Source organism: Alosa sapidissima, chromosome 11 (assembly GCF_018492685.1).
Source record: "Alosa sapidissima isolate fAloSap1 chromosome 11, fAloSap1.pri, whole genome shotgun sequence".
In the NCBI taxonomy this organism is placed as follows: Eukaryota; Metazoa; Chordata; class Actinopteri; order Clupeiformes; family Clupeidae; genus Alosa; species Alosa sapidissima.
This window is the reverse complement of record NC_055967.1, coordinates 24709340-24730408: the sequence shown is the minus strand read 5'-3', so window position 1 is coordinate 24730408 and position 21069 is coordinate 24709340. Positions and strand designations below refer to the sequence as shown.

General features: G+C 40.6%; 2 protein-coding genes across 6 annotated transcripts in view; both read right to left on the bottom strand.

Annotated features, from left to right (window-relative positions):
• Nucleotides 1-1350: 1350 nt before the first annotated feature.
• Nucleotides 1351-4097, bottom strand: tmem258 (transmembrane protein 258). Its single transcript, XM_042111284.1, has 4 exons — nucleotides 3967-4097; nucleotides 3214-3323; nucleotides 2627-2755; nucleotides 1351-1540 (listed from the first exon to the last, which is right to left on the bottom strand). Exons 1-3 carry the CDS (start codon nucleotides 3967-3969, stop codon nucleotides 2629-2631), a joined length of 240 nt encoding a protein of 79 aa, XP_041967218.1. The 5' UTR covers nucleotides 3970-4097; the 3' UTR covers nucleotides 1351-1540; nucleotides 2627-2628.
• Nucleotides 4098-12747: 8650 nt separating this feature from the next.
• The window catches only part of myrf (myelin regulatory factor), a 40846-nt gene continuing 32524 nt past the window's right edge, over nucleotides 12748-21069 (bottom strand). For all 5 annotated transcript variants that reach the window (XM_042109530.1, XM_042109534.1, XM_042109532.1 and 2 more), the window contains 8 exons: nucleotides 20282-20349; nucleotides 19907-20023; nucleotides 18592-18822; nucleotides 17118-17211; nucleotides 16766-16843; nucleotides 16542-16647; nucleotides 15522-15596; nucleotides 12748-14205 (listed from right to left, as the gene is read on the bottom strand). In XM_042109530.1, coding sequence (XP_041965464.1) covers nucleotides 14098-14205; nucleotides 15522-15596; nucleotides 16542-16647; nucleotides 16766-16843; nucleotides 17118-17211; nucleotides 18592-18822; nucleotides 19907-20023; nucleotides 20282-20349 — 877 coding nt within the window. In that variant the 3' untranslated portion in view covers nucleotides 12748-14097. The remainder of the gene's footprint in view (nucleotides 14206-15521; nucleotides 15597-16541; nucleotides 16648-16765; nucleotides 16844-17117; nucleotides 17212-18591; nucleotides 18823-19906; nucleotides 20024-20281; nucleotides 20350-21069) is intronic.

Below are 21069 nucleotides of genomic sequence, written 5' to 3'. Positions count from 1 at the left end.
ATGATGGACATCTTGAACTCACAGCTGAAGCTTAGTAGAGCACTTAATATACTTGTAGCCATACACCCAATTTACCTATTGGGCAGCAAAGTCCTAAGGAGGGTGGGAAATGTCCAAGCCCATGTTACATCTTGAGGGTATGCTTTCAGAAAATATATGGTTTAGGTCAGGGCTATTCACTAGCAGCCAAGACCGGGCACACTAACATGGAACATGGAACATGTCTCATGTCATGTTAGATCACATCCTGCTGTTTCTGCCGAATAGGATGCCCGATGAGCGCCCAAAAAGCGTTGCATTATGGCCACCGAGTGGAGGGACTTGCCTAAAAGGACTTTGGCTTTCTTTTTGGGCATCCATGGCCTACTGTTTAGGGACTTGTGACCGAAGGGCGGCCGGTTCAATCCTGACTGGTAGGAAAATATGGGTGGGGGGAGTGATTAAAATAGCCCTCCCACATCCACGGATGAGATGCCCTTGAGCAAGGCACCTAACCCTTAACTGCTCCCCGGGCACCAGATTAAGGGCTGTCCACTGCTCCAGATGTGTAGGTGTACTCCTAGTGTGTGTGGTCTCCCAGATCTCTGCTCCAAGTGTGTGTGTGTGTGTGTGTGTGAATGTGTGCACACTACACCCAGATGGGTAAAATGCAGAGAACAAATTTCCTCACAGGACAACCCCTTTCCCGAAAAAATATAATATGGTTTATAGGGTTGGTCAGTTTCCCCTTCATGGCACAGACCATCATGTAATAGTGTACTTTTTTCACCTAAATGCATAAAAACACATTCCTTTCAATGGGAAGTTTACTGAAGAGGGTGTAGAAATCTTCAGCTGTGAGTTTGGAAAGTCCATCACATTTTTGTCAGTCATGTGGAGGCATAGACAAACCAAATAAAACAGGTTTGGCGTGTTGCCCTCTCGTGGCACAGACTTCTACGCTGGCTCATAGACTATATGGAACTGTTTAGTTAAAGAAAGCACTGAGGGATGTCTGAGGTACTTTATATTGCTTTCTTTTCAGTGTTACCAAGGCTTCATGTCAAAGGCTTGTCTATCACTGATAATTTAGAGATTCTGTAGTTTAAATGGCATTGACAGTGACATTTCCCCCGCTAACAGTACTGTTGTTTATTCATACTTGCATAAAGCCAGAACGTAATGGGAATTGTGCACCTCCTTAAAGGGAATAAATAGTGCTCTACAAATTCCTTTACTGGTCAAATGGGATATTGCTCAATTAGCAGATTATTACTGCAGGATACAAGCATTATGTTGTGATTAAAGCAAACCCTTAAAGCACACAGCACAGCATGAGCAGCTGATCCAATCACCAGTCGGAAATCTGTGTGTTTTTGTACGAAATCTCTCTTTATTGGTGACCACAGAACCCGAAACCCCGTCCCCTGTGTCAGTGCAAAGTCCCCCCTCCCTGAGCCCGGTGTCCGTGGCACGGCCCAGAACGATGGTGTGCGCCGGGATCAGCACCCGGCCCGCAGGAATGCTCCTCTGGACCACGCCACCAGCACCAGGGCCTAATCTTGAACACAGAACAGAACACCACCAGGGATTAGAGGCAGAAGCAGTGCAGTACCACAGTGGGTTAGGACCCACACACACACACACACACTTGCACATTAACACAACACCACACACAATCACACACCAAATACACTCGCACACAAACACCACACCATACACACACGCAAACAATAAACAACACAAACACCACATACACACCACACACACAAACTTTAACCGCCCCCTCACCTCTATGGAACCAAAACAACGGCAATACTATTTTAAGATAATAAAGATATTCACATGTGTAGAGTTTTGCAGCTGTATAAAACAATGTGTGCTTGTGCACGGAAACTTTGTACTTGTAGAAATATTTTGTGCATGTGCGAAAAAAAATTGTCACCGAGGATATGATTTGCACATGTGTAGAACCGTTTTGTAGCTGTGAAATGAATTTCTGTGTGAAAAAAAAAAAAAAAAAAAAAAAATAGGCCTACCTGCAGAAATATTAAGACATTCATGTTCGTGTGCAACACTGGATGTACAAAGCTATAAAACTTTTTTACAGACACAAATTTTGGCAGTGTTTTGTCGGCCAAGCACATTACATCGCCTACTGACTAGCCAATCAGCGCTGCGCACTGTCTTGCTGGCCCTGAATCTGAACCTAGCTCAGACAGCCACAGAAACAAGCCTGACTGCAGAGCAGACAGAGAAATGGCTCAAGCACAAGTAAGTGTATTTGGAGTGGTTACCAAGGTCAATGTAAAACGCAGAACACAATCAGTGGGTTTTCACACCAGAGCTCTTTCCACCTGTTTCTCGTTATATCAAGGATATGGTCCGATTTGGTAGCTAGCTAGATTCAGGGCCAGCAAGTTGGTGCGCAGCGCTGATTGACATGTGCAAATCATATCCTTGAAGACATTTTTTTTTCGCACATGCACAAAATATTTCTACAAGTACAAAGTTTCCATGCACAAGCACAAATTGTTTTATACAGCTGCAAAACTCTATTACACATGTGAATATCTTTTTACGGGTACAAAATATTATTGCCGTTGTTTTGATTCCATACACCTCTCCTCGCCTCCCCTCCCCTCACCTTCACACGTAGATGCCGACCCACAGTAACAGGAAGAGCACTCCGAAACCCATGAAGAGCGACGCCACCAGCGAGATCAGCAGCTCCTTGTACACGTCCCGGGTGTATTTGGTCGACGTCACCTCATAGCTGAAAGGGCTTGAGTTAGGTGTGAGTGTTTTCTTTTTTAGAGATCATGAGCTACAAAGATGAGCAGTGCAATGCAGAAGAGTGTCATTTCTATATGGGGTCTTATTCACTTCTAGACTCTTTGGCATGTTTCTCCTCATGTGTGGTCAGAATTCCCTTCACTCGGCCATTTCAAAACACTGGGAGGAATACAGGAGGTAAACTCCAGTTCAAATTGTATTAGTATATTGCAGTATATTACAGTAGGTAAACTCCAGTTCAAATCGTATTAGTATATTGCAGTATATTACAGTATGTGCAGCCAGACGCTGACAGCAAATGGTCTTCCTGACATTTTTCTACCCCCCCCACATTAACAAAAATGATCGGAAAAAAGCTTTGTGTTCAGCTGGTTTGACTGCAACACCTTCAGTGCAAACTTATAGCATCAGGTACATTTTCTCGCTAAGAAAGGATACACAAAGAACCAGGCTGTGAAGAACATTCCGATGGCCAGCAGGACCACGGTCAGGTGGGGGAACACGGCCGGGTTCACCGGGCTCGTGTATCTCGTCATAGTCTCCAGCTCCTGCAATGCAAAGCAAGGGAGAGAGATACACATTCGCGATGAGGATCAATACGTTCAGCAAAAGGCTTACAAATAGCATACAGCATGCAATTGGAGCTGTCATTAGCCAAAATAGCTCGTTTTCATTCAGACAGAGCGACTAGAAGTTGCGACTTCATTTGCACATGTTATGCATAATATAAGGTGTCATACCCTACGGATCACTGATTTAGATTATTGATGTTGCATTAAGATAGCCTACCACACATCCTGGGTACGCAGTTAAATTCATGTGTCATATTATAGCCTATGTGATTGTCAATCAGCTGTGAGCTATGCTAGCTAACATCTATGGTTAACGTTACCATGTTAACGGTATATTAGTTACATTGGTTTCAGGTATGTACAGAAGATAAATCATATTGCATATGCATTTTAATGACAACTAGTCACTCTAAACTGAACGTGTTTAATTCGGCTGGCTAATCAGCAATTGCTAGAAAGTGTGCTTGCTAACGACAAGTAACGTTAGGCTAGTGTGCACCTCTACGTCGCAGAAATCTAAAGCTTAGGGTATTCGTAAGTGCTGAACGTAAACACCAGTTTGTTTCAGGCAGAAACAACAAATCAGCCCTATATACTTAATTAATAGCAAAACACTTACCATTTTGTGTAGTGATGAGCTCCTGCTTGTGCCTCTCTAGAAAAGGCCACGTATGTTCTTCTTCTTCTTCTTCTTTCCTTTTTAATGGCGGTTGGCAAACATCTTTTGGAAGCATTACCGCCACCTACCGAAATGGAGTGTGAGTCTGGATATATTTAAATCTTGATAATAGCTAAAAAAAAAAAAAATCAATAAAGAAAGAAAATGAATTAGGCTACTCTATATTCTTCCAATCAGACCAGTTTCTTCCAAGAAGTGAAACAAAGCTCTAAAACAAACTTCACCTGAGTTTTTCTGGAGAATTGTTTCTACTCTTAAAGACTCACTCTCTATCTCCAACTCTTGAATGAGTTGCTGTCTCTCCTGGTTAAACTTATTACATTTTTCTACAACATGCTCTACAGTCTCAGCGGCATCACATACGCTACACTTTCCATCAGCATGCTTTTTTAAAAGAAATAAAGTACTAGCCAAACCAGTATGCCCAAACCTCATTCTTGAGATAATGTTTTCTTCATGAGTAGATCTAGTACTTGCACCACATGAGTAGATCTAGTACTTGCACCACAAACCTCTGGATACTGTAGAATTTCCTACCAGTGCTAGCATTATCCCAATCACTTTGCCATTTTCCCTTAGATTTTGATTTGACTATGGTTTTAATTTCAGATTTACTATGATTTATATCCATGGTGACCTTAAGAGATTCGCATGCCTTCTTAGCGTTCTTATCAGCTAATTCATTTCCCTGCACTCCTAAATGCGCTGGTACCCATAGAAAACTTACATTTATATCAGAATTTAACAATCTACTTATCATCTGTACAATTTCTAAAACAATATCCTGCCTGGACTGAGACATAGCGCTTTGGATGCTCATCAAAGCAGATACAGAATCTGAAGCAACTAACACCCCATTTCTAGGTCTATTACTCTCAACCCAGGACAAAGCGATAAGAATAGCTACTAGCTCAGCTGTATAAACTGCAAGATCATTACTCAGTCTTTCTTTTTTACAGATATTGAAGATATTGAAACTAGGAATTACAAATGCAACACCAACTTTACCTTCTATTGACTTTGATGCATCTGTAACCACTACTTTGTCTCTATATACATCTCTAATGTGGTATTCTGCTATACTGCTGTTAATTTCTTCACTCAATTTTAATTCTAAAAGGTCTAAGTCAATTACAGGGTTTCTCAGTATCCACAATGGAACTGTTGGATAAGACACTGATGGACACACATTAAGCAGATGAGGACCCAATTCACTTGTCTTCTGAGATATAATCCACCCAAAGCTTTGATTTTGAGACTTATCTCTCTCTTGACAGTGGATTAAAGAGGCTTGACTTATATGATCTTCCTTTTGCCCTCTAAGATTAGCCCAATAAACCAGTGTTAACTGATCCCTCCTAATATACAGAGGCATTTCACCCATCTCAACCTGAATTGCATTAACTGGGGTAGTCTTTATAGCATAAAGCATAACCTCAAAGCTTTATGTTGAATTACATCTAACTTCATTAAGTGGGACTTAACTACAGATCTGTAAGCTACACACCCATAGTCGAATACAGACCTAATGAGGCTGATGTAAATAGTTCTCAAGGCTGGCCTATTTGCACCCCAGTCCACTCCACGCAAGCATCGCATCACATTTAACACTTTATTACATTTCTCTATCATCTTCTGTATATGCACAGACCAGGTTAGCCTCTTGTCAAACCATAGGCCTAAATATTTGAAACAATCTCTTTCTAGATCTGTACCAGATATCTTCAGTTTTAAATCTTGGGGAATATTTCTCCTAGTAAAAAATACTGTCTTAGTCTTATCTATGGAAATTCTAAATCCCCATTCAAGTGCCCATCTTTGGACAGCGTCCACTGACTGTTGCATCTCATTCACAATAAAGTTAACATTTCTACCTCTCTTCCACATAGCCCCATCATTTGCAAACAATGCAACATTAACTGATCTCTCGATACTTTTAAAAACATCATTAATCATAATCAAAAATAATACTGGACTGATAATACTACCTTGAGGTACACCATTCTCAACTACATATTCATTACTATATTCTTCATTCATTTTAACTATAATTCGCCTACCAGATAAAAAGTTACTAATCCACTGGAGCATTCTTCCCCTGATTCCCATTTGCCTCAGCTTAATAAGAAGACATTCCCTCCATACCATGTCATAGGCCTTTTCAACATAAAAAAAATATGGCCAAAACTGTCTCCTTATTAACCTGCTTTCCTTATTGAATCTTCCAAAGCAACTATTGGATCCATAGTCCCCCTTCCTTTCCTAAAACCACTCTGATAGCTATGTAAAAGGTTTCTTGTTTCTAACCAGTAAACCAGTCTGTCATTCACCATTATTTCCATTATTTTACCCATTTGCGAAGTTTATGCTATAGGTCAGTAATTACTTGGGCACTTTGCATCTTTTCCAGGCTTCCGAATAGGAATGATAACAGACTGCTTCCATTCTGCTGGGATGACTCCCTCTGACCACACCCTATTAAATAAACTCAACACCACCTCCTTCCCCTTATCAGTCAAATTCTCTAGCATGACATAACAGATCATATCCCTCCCTGGGGTAGACCTTCCAACTTTCTTTAATGTCCTATTAAGTTCTTGTAGGTTAAAAGGAGCATTTAAACTTTTCCCATCTCCTGTCTCCTCAAATAAAACACATCTGTATTTTTTAACTGTCATATCTCTTCCCTTTTTCTCCTCATGATTAAGGTTCTCTGAGCTATGCACCTCTACCAATGCCTTTGCTATGGGCTCTGCTTTATCTATACTATTTGTGATAACTCTTTGATCATTAGTCATTACTGGATACTCAAATTCCCTCCCATTCCCTCTCATCTTCTTGATCATGTTCCATACACTTTGAATTGGAGTTGTTCTTTCAATTGAATCGCAGAACTTTTTCCAACACTCCCTTTTTGCACTTTTAACTGTGCACCTCACTACAGCTTGACACTGTTTGTATTTAATCAAATTTCCAAAATTTAGAGTTTGTTTTAAAGTTCTAAAAGCTTTATTACGGTCCCTGACAGCCTTACTACATTCCTCAGACCACCAGGGTACAATCTTTCCTTTACTACCTGATTTTGACTTGGGAATGGATATCTCAGCAGCCCTAAATATGCTGTTTGTAACTAAGTAACACATAGATTCAACACTGACACTATCACCAATATCCACTAAACTACTCTCACTGTTGCCTGAAAAGGTTTCCCAATCTGCTTCTCTTAAAATCCATCTCCCACTTCTTATCACCTGCTCTCTTAATAGCTCAATCTCAAACTGAACAACTACAGGATAATGGTCACTACCCAAAGTACTCTCATTTAACACCTCCCAACTACATCTGCCTGCTAAAGTTTGAGACACTATTGTGACGTCTATAGCAGACTCATTTCCTCTTGCTACATCCACTGTTGTACATGAACCATCATTCAAACACACAAGTTCTTTTCCATCTAAAAACTCTTCAACTACACTGCCATTTATGTAATTTCTATCTCTCCAAAGTGAACCGTGGGCATTAAAATCCCCACAGCAAATGACCTTTTCACCCAAACCCTCCCAAATCTCTTCTAAATGCTCTAACTCAATCTGGTTACATGGATTATAAAAATGCACCACACTCACATTCCCTTCTTTAGTCCATATCCTCAATACAGTACATTCCAGATCAACTCCTCTCTTTATCTCTCTATATTGTAGTCCCCTCTTAACAAAAGTAACACACCCTCCACCATTACCCCCCACCCTATCTCTCCTGATACTAATGTAACCCTTAATAACAAAATCTAGTGAACCCTTTAGCCAGGATTCCTGAACACAAATCACATCTGGTTTATCATTTAAATCTTGGAGGAAACCTTTAAATTCCTGACCATTAGCTGTAAGACTTCTAGCATTCCATTGTAGGATCACTAAGGTTGACTTATCAATGGTGATGAAACTACTATCTCTGGGGGTTCGCCCAACCTATTCAGATCAGCATAGATCTTTTCCCAAGATAAGTTAGTGAGGTTTAAGAATTTTGCTGCAGCTTTCACTATAATTCTAATTTTCTCTGTTCTGTTTTTAGCCTGCTCAGTACAATTTATTATGCTATAAATAGCACTAAACTCTCTGAATTAATCATGGTTTCACTTTGCCTTTTCTCCTTATCCACTTCTTTAACAGCTTCGGCATAAAGGCCACGTATGTCCGGAAGTCACACGCGTTTGTATAATGCATTATGGGAACTGAAGTCTGCGCATCGACATATCCGCCTATCTACAATCTTGACGTCAGAGGAGGCCTGACAAAGGCATTAATCGCTTCCTGTTTACCAACAAACATCCTGATCTTCATATAACTTTGAGAGATGCGTTTGGGTTTGCATGCTTTATGGAGTGTGTCAGCCAAATGTAATGTAATGTATGGCTTTAAGTATAGGAAACAAAAATGTGTATCAGCTACCCCTAATGTAGGTGTAGCTGATACACATTTGTTATGTTCTTCTTTTCTCTAGCCTATACTTATTCATTACCGTATTTGTTACATGTATTGGATATGCTACATATTATGTTTGAGCTTTGCTGCAAGTGTTAATATTGAATTGAACAAGACATATCACCCCAATTGAACTGACTGCCATCCTTTAGTTAATAATGTAAAAAAAATGTTTTTTTTTAATTAATAGGCTATTTGTCTCATGCTGCAACAACTTTCCATAATCACCTGTTTATTGTAGCCTATCATTAGATTTAAGATGGAAAACCACACATGCAGAGACACTATTCACCCGATATATTAAAGAAAAGCTTATGGACACACTTCTCCCCTCATACAATAAAGTAGAAAAACAAATGAATCACACAAAGATAGTTCAGAATTAACATTTAATTCACTCATCATTCTTGAAAGTATTCATTACGATGTAAGTACATGCTGTCTGAAATATGACAAATATGACAAAGAGAAAAGAAGATGAGGCAAGTGCTCTCAGATAAAATGATAATCATGCCTTATAATACAGCTAGCAGGTGGTGCAGAAGAAATCGAAACCACTTTAAGGTCACCTTCAGGTCAACGAGGACAGAAACAAATATGAAAGAATGTACAAAGTTGTATTAGGAGTGATTATTTTATCAGTGACGTATTTAGTTTCAAAGTGTTGGCCAAATTTCACACACTGTGCCAGAAAAGTTAATACCTTCCAAAAAAACAAAAACAAAAACACACACAATGTGATATTGTGTATCTTTTTACAATTCATTCTGAGATTCCACTTACAGTATACGCTTGGTTAAGCTAAGGGAGAAAATGGGATGTTTTTTTTATCAAATCATGATATTTCATACTCACATTTGAGACATATTGAGACAAGAAAACAGATGTTAACGGTGATGTCACAATAGCAATAACAGACAACTGTAAATGCAAAACACAAAATCATTGATTATTGCAAAAAATAAGTGATAAAATAAAAAAAGAATATATTTCTTTCCAGAATGAAAACCAGTTAAAGAGCAAAGGTATGTCATATACATATATATATATATATATAGTGCATAGACTAGAAGTGCTTTACTGATTTCATAATACCAGCTTAGAGTTTAAATACGTCCTTGTATCGTGGCACTAAATATGAGACTCTTCTTCACCTCAGCTAATTATTCACCTGGGATTCAGGACATCCTAACATCTGCACTGACGATGTGCTAAAATGTGGAGAATCTGAATGGTCTACTACACCTTCAACACTCTCAACTTCAGACTTTTAGTAACCTCAGGGCATTACTGATCAATTCACAAACTCACAATGAATTTATCTCACTTACACAAGTGAAGTGAAATCACAAGCTGCACATTACTTGAAGATACATATTAAGCATGGGATCCAACTCCAATCGGGAGCTGGTTCTTCACTAACATATTTCAACCAGAAACTCATAACCAAATGTGCTCCTCTGTCATTTTCATTTTGAGAGTGCTTTCTAACTGACATGTGTGGATGCTTATGAGACAGGGTCAGGTGAAAGCACACCACAGAAGAGCAGTCCTGGCCTATGAAAGGAAGAGAGAACCAGTGTGAGCGTACTGTGGAAACAACGCTCCAAAAACAGTCCATGTTTCCACCGGCATGTCAAACCACACCAGGGGGAGTGAGTGTCAGCTTGAGGATCCGTGTCAGTACGTTAAGGTCAGTTAGGCTTTTCGGAATCTTTCCGAAGCTACAACTTTGCATCCATAAGAAGGACAAGGTCCCCATTCAACTGCACATGCAGACTTGGACTGAGTCCACAAGGTCCCCATCCAACAGCTCATGCCTGTTGACTGAGTCCACAACAGTGTCCATGTGCTACAAGTCTCCACAAGCATGAACAGTCCTTCATGTATCCGAGACCACGGCTGCCACAGAGTACCATACATCACATGATTTCATACAGGCAGTCAATTCTAAAGTGATTTAAAAATACATTGATCAGTGAGGTTGTACTTAAACAAAAAAGGTAACTTTACAACACACAGGGAAAAAATAGATTGGACACAGTTAAAATCACAAAACAAGGTTACAGTTTTAAGACAACAGGGCCATCTAAGGACACCCCAAGTGTACTCTTGTGTTTCTCCAGTGTTCTATAACATCGGTGTCAATTCAGTGTTATCAATCCAATGTTAAGAAATTGAACATTGTAACATCAGTGATAACTCCAGTGTTCTTATGAGATGTAACTTTGTAACATCAGTGGAAACTCCAATGTTCTAATGAAATGGAACATTGTAACATCAGTGATAACTCCAGTGTTCTTATGAGATGTAACTTTGTAACATAAGTGGAAACTCCAATGTTCTAATGAAATTGAACATTGTAACATCAGTGATAACTCCAGTGTTCTTATGAGATGTAACTTTGTAACATCAGTGATAACTCTACAGCTCTTATGAGAATGTAACATGGGTGTTAATTCAGTGTTGTTAATCCAGTGTTGTTAAGAAATGGAACATTGCAACATCAGTGATAACACCAGTGTTCTTATGAGATGTAACTTTTTAACATCAGTGGAAAGTCCATTGTTCTTATGAAATGTAACATTGTAACATCAATGGAAACTCCAATGTTCTTATGAAATGTAACATTGTAACATCAGTGGAAACTCCAATGTTCTTATGAGATGCAACCCCGTAACATCTGTGGTAACACCAATGTTCTTATGAAATGTAACATTCTAACAATGAAAATGGAAGTCATTACATTTATAATCAGTGGTGAATTCAGTGTTCATATTTTATGACTAAAAGGCAACTCTACTTTTGAAGTTCAGAAGACAATGATTAACCACTTCTGATGAGATTAACCATATGTTCCAGTGTTTTAGATATTCCAGTTTCTAAAATAGCCAGTGATGCTTTTAGATATACAACCCCAAATCAGAAAAAGTTGGGACGTTGTGTAAAATGCAAATAAAAACAGAATGTGGTGATGTACAAGTCTCGTAAACCCATATTTACCAGCAAAAAGGACATAGACAACATATCAAATGTTGAAAATGAAAATTGGACTATTTCATGGAAAACATATGTTCATTTTGAATTTGATGCCAGCAACATGTTTCAAAAAAGTTGGGACAGGGAATGTTTATCACTGTGCACCTCTTCATTTAACAAAATTCTGTAAATGTTTAGGAACTGAGGAGATCAGTTGCTAGAGTTTCGAGAATGAAATGTCATCCCATTACTCCCCGATAAAGGATTTCAGTTGCTCAACAGTATGGGTATTCTTAGTCATGTTTTTAATTCAATTATGCACCTAATTTGACAAATCTGGACTACAGACATGCCATTTTAGCACCTGGACTCTTCCTCTATGGAGAAATACTTTTTAAATATGTGCAGAATTAATTTCGTCATTGTTTTCCTGAAATATTCAAGGTCTTCCCTGAAAATGTAATTGCCTGGGTGGCAGTAAATGTTGCTCAAAACCTACATCATTCAGAATTGATTGTGCCAAATGTACAAATGTACAAGATGCCCATGCTGTAGGCACTAATGCTCCTCCACACCGTCATAGATGTTGGGTTTCAAACTGAGCACTAAAATAAGTTGGATAGGTTGGATATTTGGATAGGCCCTCTCCTCTTTAGCGTAGATGAGTCCATGATTTCCAATTACAATTTTGGCTGTTTTGGCTGTTACAATTTTGGCTGCAGTTTTTGAATTGAGTATCAAACTGTGCTGGTGTTGATGCAGTGCCATCTGAGGTCCAAAAGACCACGGCCATCCAATTTGTTTTCAGCACTTTCCCTTGTTTGCAAATATTTCTCTTGATTCTCTGAATGTTTTAATAATATTATGTCCTGTTGATGATGAACTCCCCAAATACTTCACAATTTCATGTTAAGAAGCATTCAAATTACATTGTTTCATCATTTGTGCACACACGTTTACACAGAGTGATGAATACCCCTACATCTTAGAGACACTACCTCTATGGGATGCTCTTTTTCATATCGTGTTGCCAGTTACCCTAATTAGTTGTGAAACATTCCTCCTTTTATTTTCTTTATCATTACACAACTTTTCCAGCAATTTGTTACCCCCATCCCAACTTTTTTTGAAACATGTTGCTGGTATCAAAATCAAAATTAACATATATTTTCCATCAAAGAGTCAAATTTGTAATTTTCAACATTTGATATGTTGTCTGTGTCCTTTTTGCAACTAAATATGAGTTTAAGAGATTTGCAGATTATTACATTCTGTTTTTATTCACATTTTACACAAGGTCCCAACTTTTTCTGTTTTGGGGTTTTCTAACAAATCCAGTGATTATTATCTTTTGAGATGATATGGCACTGTGACACCATCGTTTTGCTGTTGAATACAGTTGTAAAGACTACTCAACACATATAAAAACAACAGTTATGGCTTTCTAATAGTTGCCTATTACAATAGTATTTAAACCCCCTGGTACCATATAAAAATAAAGAAAACCTTCTGCAATGGGTCATGAAATAATTGTTAAACTTGCGCTTCTGGTGAATGCATTAACTGCATTACCAGCCATTGTGTATAAAAGCAAATACCATGTGAAAGAGCAACAACATCAGAGAGAGACAGAGAGAGTGTTCATTATCTCTGCCAGTGCCATTTAAAGATAGTCTTTGCTCAACATCTTCCAGGAAATACACCCTTGGGCTGTAGAAACCCAGTCTCTGAGCTGAGCCAAATCATCTGTCTTCTCCATGGCAATGAACAGTAACATGGTGTCAAGGTGGTGTTGGAAAAGGTTCCAGTGTACATGGAGATCAAGCCCCATGAATCCTGTTTAACTTTTGGGGTGAGGGGGAATTACTTAGACATAAACAGTTAGCAAAGGTCATCAAAAGTGTAAATATGTGTGTGTGTGTGTGTGTGTGCGCGCGCGCGTTTGTGTGTGTGTGTGTGTGTGTGTCCGTGACGTCTGCGCACAAGGCAGTGCGTGTGCATGTGAGTGTGTGTCGTGTGGAGAGTCCGTTTGAGGGTGATAATGGGGTTGTTGTTGGGAGGCCCCAGAGGTGAGTGAGCGGAGAGATTTATCAGCCTGGGTGTGTTCTACTATTGAGTTTACGTTTGGATTCCACAGCAGAGTCTTGCTGCAGTCCATCTGTCTGACGGACACAGAGCCTCCATCAACACACACACACACACACACACACACACACACACACACTTTAGCTGTAAACTCTGACTGCACACACACACTTACACCCACACCCACTGGTACCTGTTTATATTCACGGGTTGGCAAGTTCTCTCAAGTCCACACACAGTTTTTGTGTGTGTATGTGTGTGTGTGTGTGTGTGTGTGTGCGGGGGGGGACAAATTGTATTTATTCTGCCTCGAGATGGTGGCGTGGAACTAATCGGAGGATGAAACCATCTCAAAACAAAAGAACATCATGATGAAAAGACAAACAAAAAAAACGTGAATGAAAAGAGAGAGAGAGAGAGAGAGAGAGAGAGGGATGAGAGATGAGAAAGAGGGAGAAAGAGACAAACAAAGAGACAGAGTGAAAGGTGTTAAATAAAGAACTATACAGACACACCGACATCCATCTCAGGCACAGCTGCTCTGAATGAGGAAGTAGTAATCAGAGAACGGTGAGGAGACCTCATCTTCCTCATCCTGATTTTCCTCTTCCTCAACGCCGCAGCTCACCGCACCCTGCACACACACAGACAGTGTTATAGTGTAATGTAATTACAGTAATGCATTGCTTTTTGCTGTAATGCAGTAATGTAAGGCTTTACCAATACAATTTCAGTAATATTTTACTCGGTACAATTCTCAGTAACTGAAGTTACTTTGCTTTTTAATCCAAAATTGAGAAATGCTCAAATGGCACCAGAAAAGATGATTCCATTCATGCAACAGATCTAACATGGTTAGGCTATACTTCTCATTTCAAGCAGTGAGAATAACTAAAATTTTGCTTTTACAGACAAAGATCGTAGCCATTATTCTCAAACTATTTGCATTAAGTCTACACCACTGTAAGTGGAAGGAAAGGCTACCAGCAACGATAAGAACCATTTAAAGTCAACATACAATTTCACTATGGCTATATTTTACTATATTAAGTTGTGAGTGACCATTGGCCTTTGGGGCCTACATTGTTCCATGAGCCATAACTGCAACCATTATATTGTTCTTTTGTTAGCCTTAAGCCTAGCTCAGTCATTATGCCATACCACATCACCTCCTGCCGTGTAATGAGCTGCATTGAACACATGAAGATCTATTGAGAACACCAAATCCATATTTCCTGTTATTTTAGTGAAAGTATTGTAAGCGTAGTGTAATGCCTTACAATTCAAAGACAGTAATATTGTAATGTAACAAATTACTTTGAGATGACGGTAACAAGTAATAAATAATGCATTACACTTTTGAAGTAACTTGCCCAACACTGCACACAGAGGTGTCATTGGTTAGAGTTCAAAGGTTACTTCAGTGTGATCATCACTGTATGCTATTCACTAATGAATCACTAATGTTAATTTAAAAAGCTTGTTGTGTCTTAGCTTAGGCCTGAGAGAGGAAACAGAATCTGAGGCAATAATTTACATGGCAGGGATTTCTAGGGATTTCGTATGTTGTCTTCCAAAGTATTAAATAAAGTCTGTCAATAAGACTGTCTGTAGATGGACAAAGCGCAGAAGTGACATTACCAAACATAGCTTAGAACACCTTTAAATCTCCGGCATTGTTTTTAAATACGAGGCATCACGGCACATCATGCGTCATTGCATTGCTCTAATAGCATCACATCCTATACAGTTGGCTAACATACAGCTAAAACACTTTGTCAACACATCTGACACACTGATAAATGCCACCTGATGAACATTTAGCAGTGTTGTGCTGTAAAATCATATATCCATAAATATATATCCCTATATTCCCAATATATAATAACCTATCCTATCCTAAAAATATATCATTATATTTCCACAGTGCCCCACTATGAGGTGACTCACTGATGAAGACACACGGAAGTGGTAGGTGACGTCTTGGAATGAGAGCACAGGAACTGACCACAGGTGATCAGTGCCCTGGATTAAAAAGGACAGAGAGGGGGAAAAAAAACAAGTGTGTGTGTGTGTGTGTGTGTGTGTGTGTGTGGGTGGGTGTGAAAGAGAGACAGATAAAAAAGAGAAAACACTTCATTAGTACTTAAGCACAATGGGCCTCATTCACCAACCGTTTTTACAACGAAATTTGTTCTTAAAACCCACTTACGCAATTTCTACGAAGGTTATGGTATTCACCAATGTACAGAAGAACAGAATCTACAAACACTCAAGAGCACTCTTACGCACATTTGAGAAATTACTTGTTTGTGCAAAATAAATGGTTATTGCATTTTCATCATATCTGCAGGTTTAAAATATAATAGAATTTAAATGGCAACTATATATTTTATAATTGATTATATTTTTGAATAAAAATATTATAGTTATTGTTTTTAGTAAAATAAATTCCACTATTTTACAAAGCATTTCAATGTAAGGTATTTTAAAATAAACAAACACAAAAAATAACTCTTTTTCCACTTTTTATATAACTACTAAATATAACGACTCATTTACTGTTCAATTCCTGCAGCAAGTGCTTTCACTTAAAAGCATGATGTGTACAGTAATCAAACTGTCAAATTTTGTGTGCACACGGCCCTGCAGTATCATGCCCTTTTATGGGTATTGACAGGGTGTTTCCCTATGCTGATTAAGAATTGGCACACCCTGTCAACTTAAGAAGGAATGCGATTGAGCATGATAAGAACCAATGATTCTGAGGTTTAAGAACACCTTTGTGAATCTGCTTAGGAGTTTTCATAGGACCTTCTTAGGAACACAGTTAAGACATTTCATTTTTTAGGAGATACTGTAAGAAGATATCTTATCAATATCTCTTAGAAGATATTGGTGAATGAGGCCCAATGCATTTAATGGTGTAACAGATTAAACAGAATTGTTGTTATGTGTGTTTGCGTTTACCTTTGTTATGGCTTCCTGTTTGGCAGGGACACTTGTCCCTGTATGATCTGGACACAGCCGACCCAGAGTCACGCCACACTGCTGAACACACACACTCTCCTCAGAGCTGATGGGAGAAGGACAGACAGTATCAGAACAGTGTGTGTGTGTGTGCGTGTGTGTGTGTGTGTGCGTGTGTGTGTGTGTGTGTGTGTGTGTGTGTGTGTGTGTGTGTTTGTACTTACATCATGTGTAAGGTAATATGTGACATAGATGAGGAGACATTTCTCTGTAAGGGCACAGTGAAGCTGTAATGCCCAGCCCTGGGATAGACAGAGAAACCAAAAAGAAGAGACACATTATAACACACACACACACACACACACACACACACACACACACACACGCGCGCATACACACACACACTCATACACACACACACACACACACACACACACACACACACACACACACAGACACACACACTTACACACACACCATCACTCAAGAATGTGGTCACTCGAGAATGACTGTCCTCTTTGTAAGCATACACACATAAGCACACACACACACACACAAACACACACACACACACACCTGCAGTCCTCTGGTACAGTGCAGGTCTTAGTTGTTATTTCTTGATCTGTCTCCAGGATGTAGAGCACACTGATGGAGGGAGAAGTGCCTTGACCTGAAACACACACACACACACACACACACACACACACACACACACATACACTTCACTTTACATATCCAACAGACTTCACAAACCCAACCCCGATATCTGACTCTACACAGTAATACGGATTAGAGACGTGTGGAAGGTGCTGATGCTGTGCTGTTACATCATTGTGTTGCATTGTGCTGGTTGTCTCTGTCATTACAGGTATTGGCGGCGTGGGCGTGGCCAGCGCACCTGTCGGCGTTAACTGGCCTGTGCATAAAGGGCACGGGTGTTCCCCTTCTGCAGTAGCTGCGGGGCTGCTGTTTTTTGGGCCTTCGTGGGCTTTTTTGGACGGCCTAGTTTTTCCTTTTTGCATCCACGCATTTCACTGCTCAGTCCATATCCCACTCATGCACTTCGCTGGCACACTGACTCCTTCATATACTGACTTGGACATCTTTGTTCGTTTTTGATTAAGTTTTTTGTAAAATAAAATAAGTAAAGGTTAACCTCCTTTGTTCTGGTTATGGCCTTTGAGCCAGGCCGTAACAATCATGCATACACTGTAATATTCATTCATTAACAGTGCCTGAGACAGAAATAGTTTAATGCATGTCAAAAAGACTGTGCTATTTAGCTGTACTTAAAGGTGATCTAAGCGATGTTATGCGGTTTCTAAGCTAAAACATTCTTTGTCACATACAGTAAACATCACCTCACCATCCACTAGCTGCCTGTGCCCTGAATACACTGTTAAAAAACCGCGGGCTCTGTGGACAGCCCAGGCTCCAAAAAACGGCAACAAAAACATCCAGGAAACCACGAAACATAACAAACTGTTTCAGCCAATCACCGACAAGATGCGCCTTTAGGATAGTTTCAATTGCACGGGAGGGAGGGGGAGAGAGTAGCGAGCTAGCTCTGTTTTGTTTGAATGTCAACAGAAGTGACGTTACCCAACATCGCTTAGAGCACCTTTAAGTTTACAATCTTAGATGTATGTGTTTGAGTTGACTCAAGATACTAACAGCTACATGTGGTCTCTGTATATTTGTGTGCATATGTGTGTGTGTGTGGGTGTCTGTGTGAAATGCATGTCTCACCCTCTGACTGTGTGTGCATGTGTGTGTGTGTGTGCCTGTAAAAACTTTATCTCACCCTATGCGTGTGTGTATGTGTTTGTGTTTTTCACTGTAGGTGTCTGTGTGTGCATAATGTGAACCCCCTGTCTCACCCTCTGATTGTGTGCATGTGTGCATATGTGTCTGTGTGTGTGTGCATATGTGTCTGTGTGTGTGTGCATGTGTGTGTATGTGTGTGTATGTGTGTGTGTGCGTGTGCATATGTGTCTGTGTGTGTGTGTGCATAATGTGTCTGTGTGCATATGTGAACCCCCTGTCTCACCTAGTGTGTGTGCACTGCGTTGCCTGCGTGGCGGTGGAGGCTGCCCCCCAGGCAGGCGGTTGCCGCCCCCCCCAGCGCTGACGTCTGGAGTGGGGGGCCGTTTGGCCTTGCTGAGGAAGAGGGGGGCGGACGTGTGGCTCAGGCGGTTCCTGCTGCGGCCATCCTTGTCCACGGGCCGGGACTTGGCCTTCTTATTGATGCTGGGCTGCATGGGGGACGGGCTGCTGGCGTCTGGGGGAGCAGGACACACACACACACACACACACACACATGCAGGCACGCACACACACACACACAGGCACGCACATATGCAAACACACACACACACATACACATGCAGGCACGCACACACACACACACACACACATACACATGCAGGCACGCACACACACACACACACACACACACACACACACACACACACACACATACACATGCAGGCAGGCACGCACACACACACATACAGGCACGCACATATGCAAACACACAAACACACATACACATGCAGGCACGCACACACACACACACACACACACACACACACACACATACAGGCACGCACATATGCAAACACACACACACACATACACATGCAGGCAGGCACGCACACACACACATACAGGCACGCACATATGCAAACACACACACACACACACACACACACATGCAGGCAGGCATGCACACACACACATACACATGCAGGCAGGCACGCACACACACACATACAGGCACGCACATATGCAAACACACACACACACATACACATGCAGGCAGGCACGCACACACACACATACAGGCACGCACATATGCAAACACACACACACACGCACACACACACACACACACACACACACACATACACATGCAGGCATGCACACACACACACACACACACGCACACACACACACACACACACACACACACACACACACACACACACACACACACACACACACGTGCAGGCAGGCACACACACACACACACACACACACACACACACACACACACACACACATACAGGCACGCACACACACACACACGCACACATGCACACACACACACAGGCGCATACACAGGCGCATACACACATAGAAAACAACACACACATTTACTACATATTGCCACACTTTCTATGGATGTGCATCAGAAGTGTTTTATGGAGGTCCAATGGACCTGATTAGCCGCAAATGATCAACATGAATGCATGAATCCTTAATTAACTGAGCAGATATGTATGCCATTTTAGTTGTGTTCTCTCATATTGGCATTACCATAGTTCATATTGTTTATAGATATCACAGAACCACCAACAAACCTGTGGTGGATTGGTTGGTGCTTGGTGACAAGCTTGTTGCTGATTGGTTGGTCATTGCAGTTGTTGGAGGACAGCAAGCCACATGATTGGGCAGTGAAGTGGAGGGTGGAGATGTACCTGTGAGATAAGCCAATAGCAGCACACTGGTTTTTTTACAAAGAAAATGTGTTTCTGATTACTGTACACTTTACATTTCCTTAATGTATTGGACTCATCACTGCCATTCTGTATCAATAAAATCTAAATAAATAAATTAATATACAATTTTATATTTTATAAAAATATATACTTTATAATATAAAGATTTGCTGACAGCTAAACATTCTGTGAAAGGGCAGCTTTATTGAAAAATAGGGAGTTTTGTGATTGGCTGACCTGGTCCTCCGGAGGGGTAGGCTCTGGGTGAGTAGTCATTACGAGCAGAACCGCGAGCTGAACTAGACCTGAGAGACAGAGAGAGAGAGAGAGAGAGAGATGGAGAGAGAATTGAGAGCTTACCACTTGCTATTAACATTGCAAGTTAGGTAGAAAAAACAAGCAAATAAGTAAATATGCCAAGATCCAGTGAAATACCGCCATTGAAATGGAAAAGCAAAACATGAGATATTAAAGTGGTGTGACGTGTAATGCTATTTATTTCACTGCTGGTCATGTTGAGTACAGAGTGTTGAGCTGCAGTTTATCAGTCAGCACGGCCACAGCACTCCCGTGGGTTAGCTGTTAGTGGGGGGTTATCAGGGCTTTGACCTCCACTGATAATACTGAGTAAAGATGAGCTGATGGAGTAATGACCGGATGGACGTGACCTTAAAGCACTCCTCTGATACACAACATGACCCAAAACACAAACACACACACACATACACACACATACAGAGGAAAAGACGTGGGTGGGATGGTGAGACCGGTGGGAAAAAGGGAAGAGGTGGGAGATGATGTCAGCCCAGACAGATGAAGGGAGAGAGGGGAGCGAAACTCAGTCTGGAGGAGTCCAAAACAAAGAGAGAGAGAGAAAGAAAGAGAGAGAGAGAGAGAGAGAGAGAGAGAGAGAAAGAAGAGGAAAGAGCAGACAGAAAGAGAAAGAGAGAGATGGAGAAAGAGAGAGTGATGGTGAGAGAAAGAAGAAAGAGAGAGATGGAGAAAGAGAGAGAGTACACTACCAT

Bases quoted from the DNA above. Each gene is read 5' to 3' on its own strand.
- tmem258 (XM_042111284.1), bottom strand. The intron at 2,756-3,213 runs GTATCCTTTCTT...AAGCCCTTTCAG, and splicing joins TTCACAGCCTGGTTCTTTGT to CTATGAGGTGACGTCGACCA.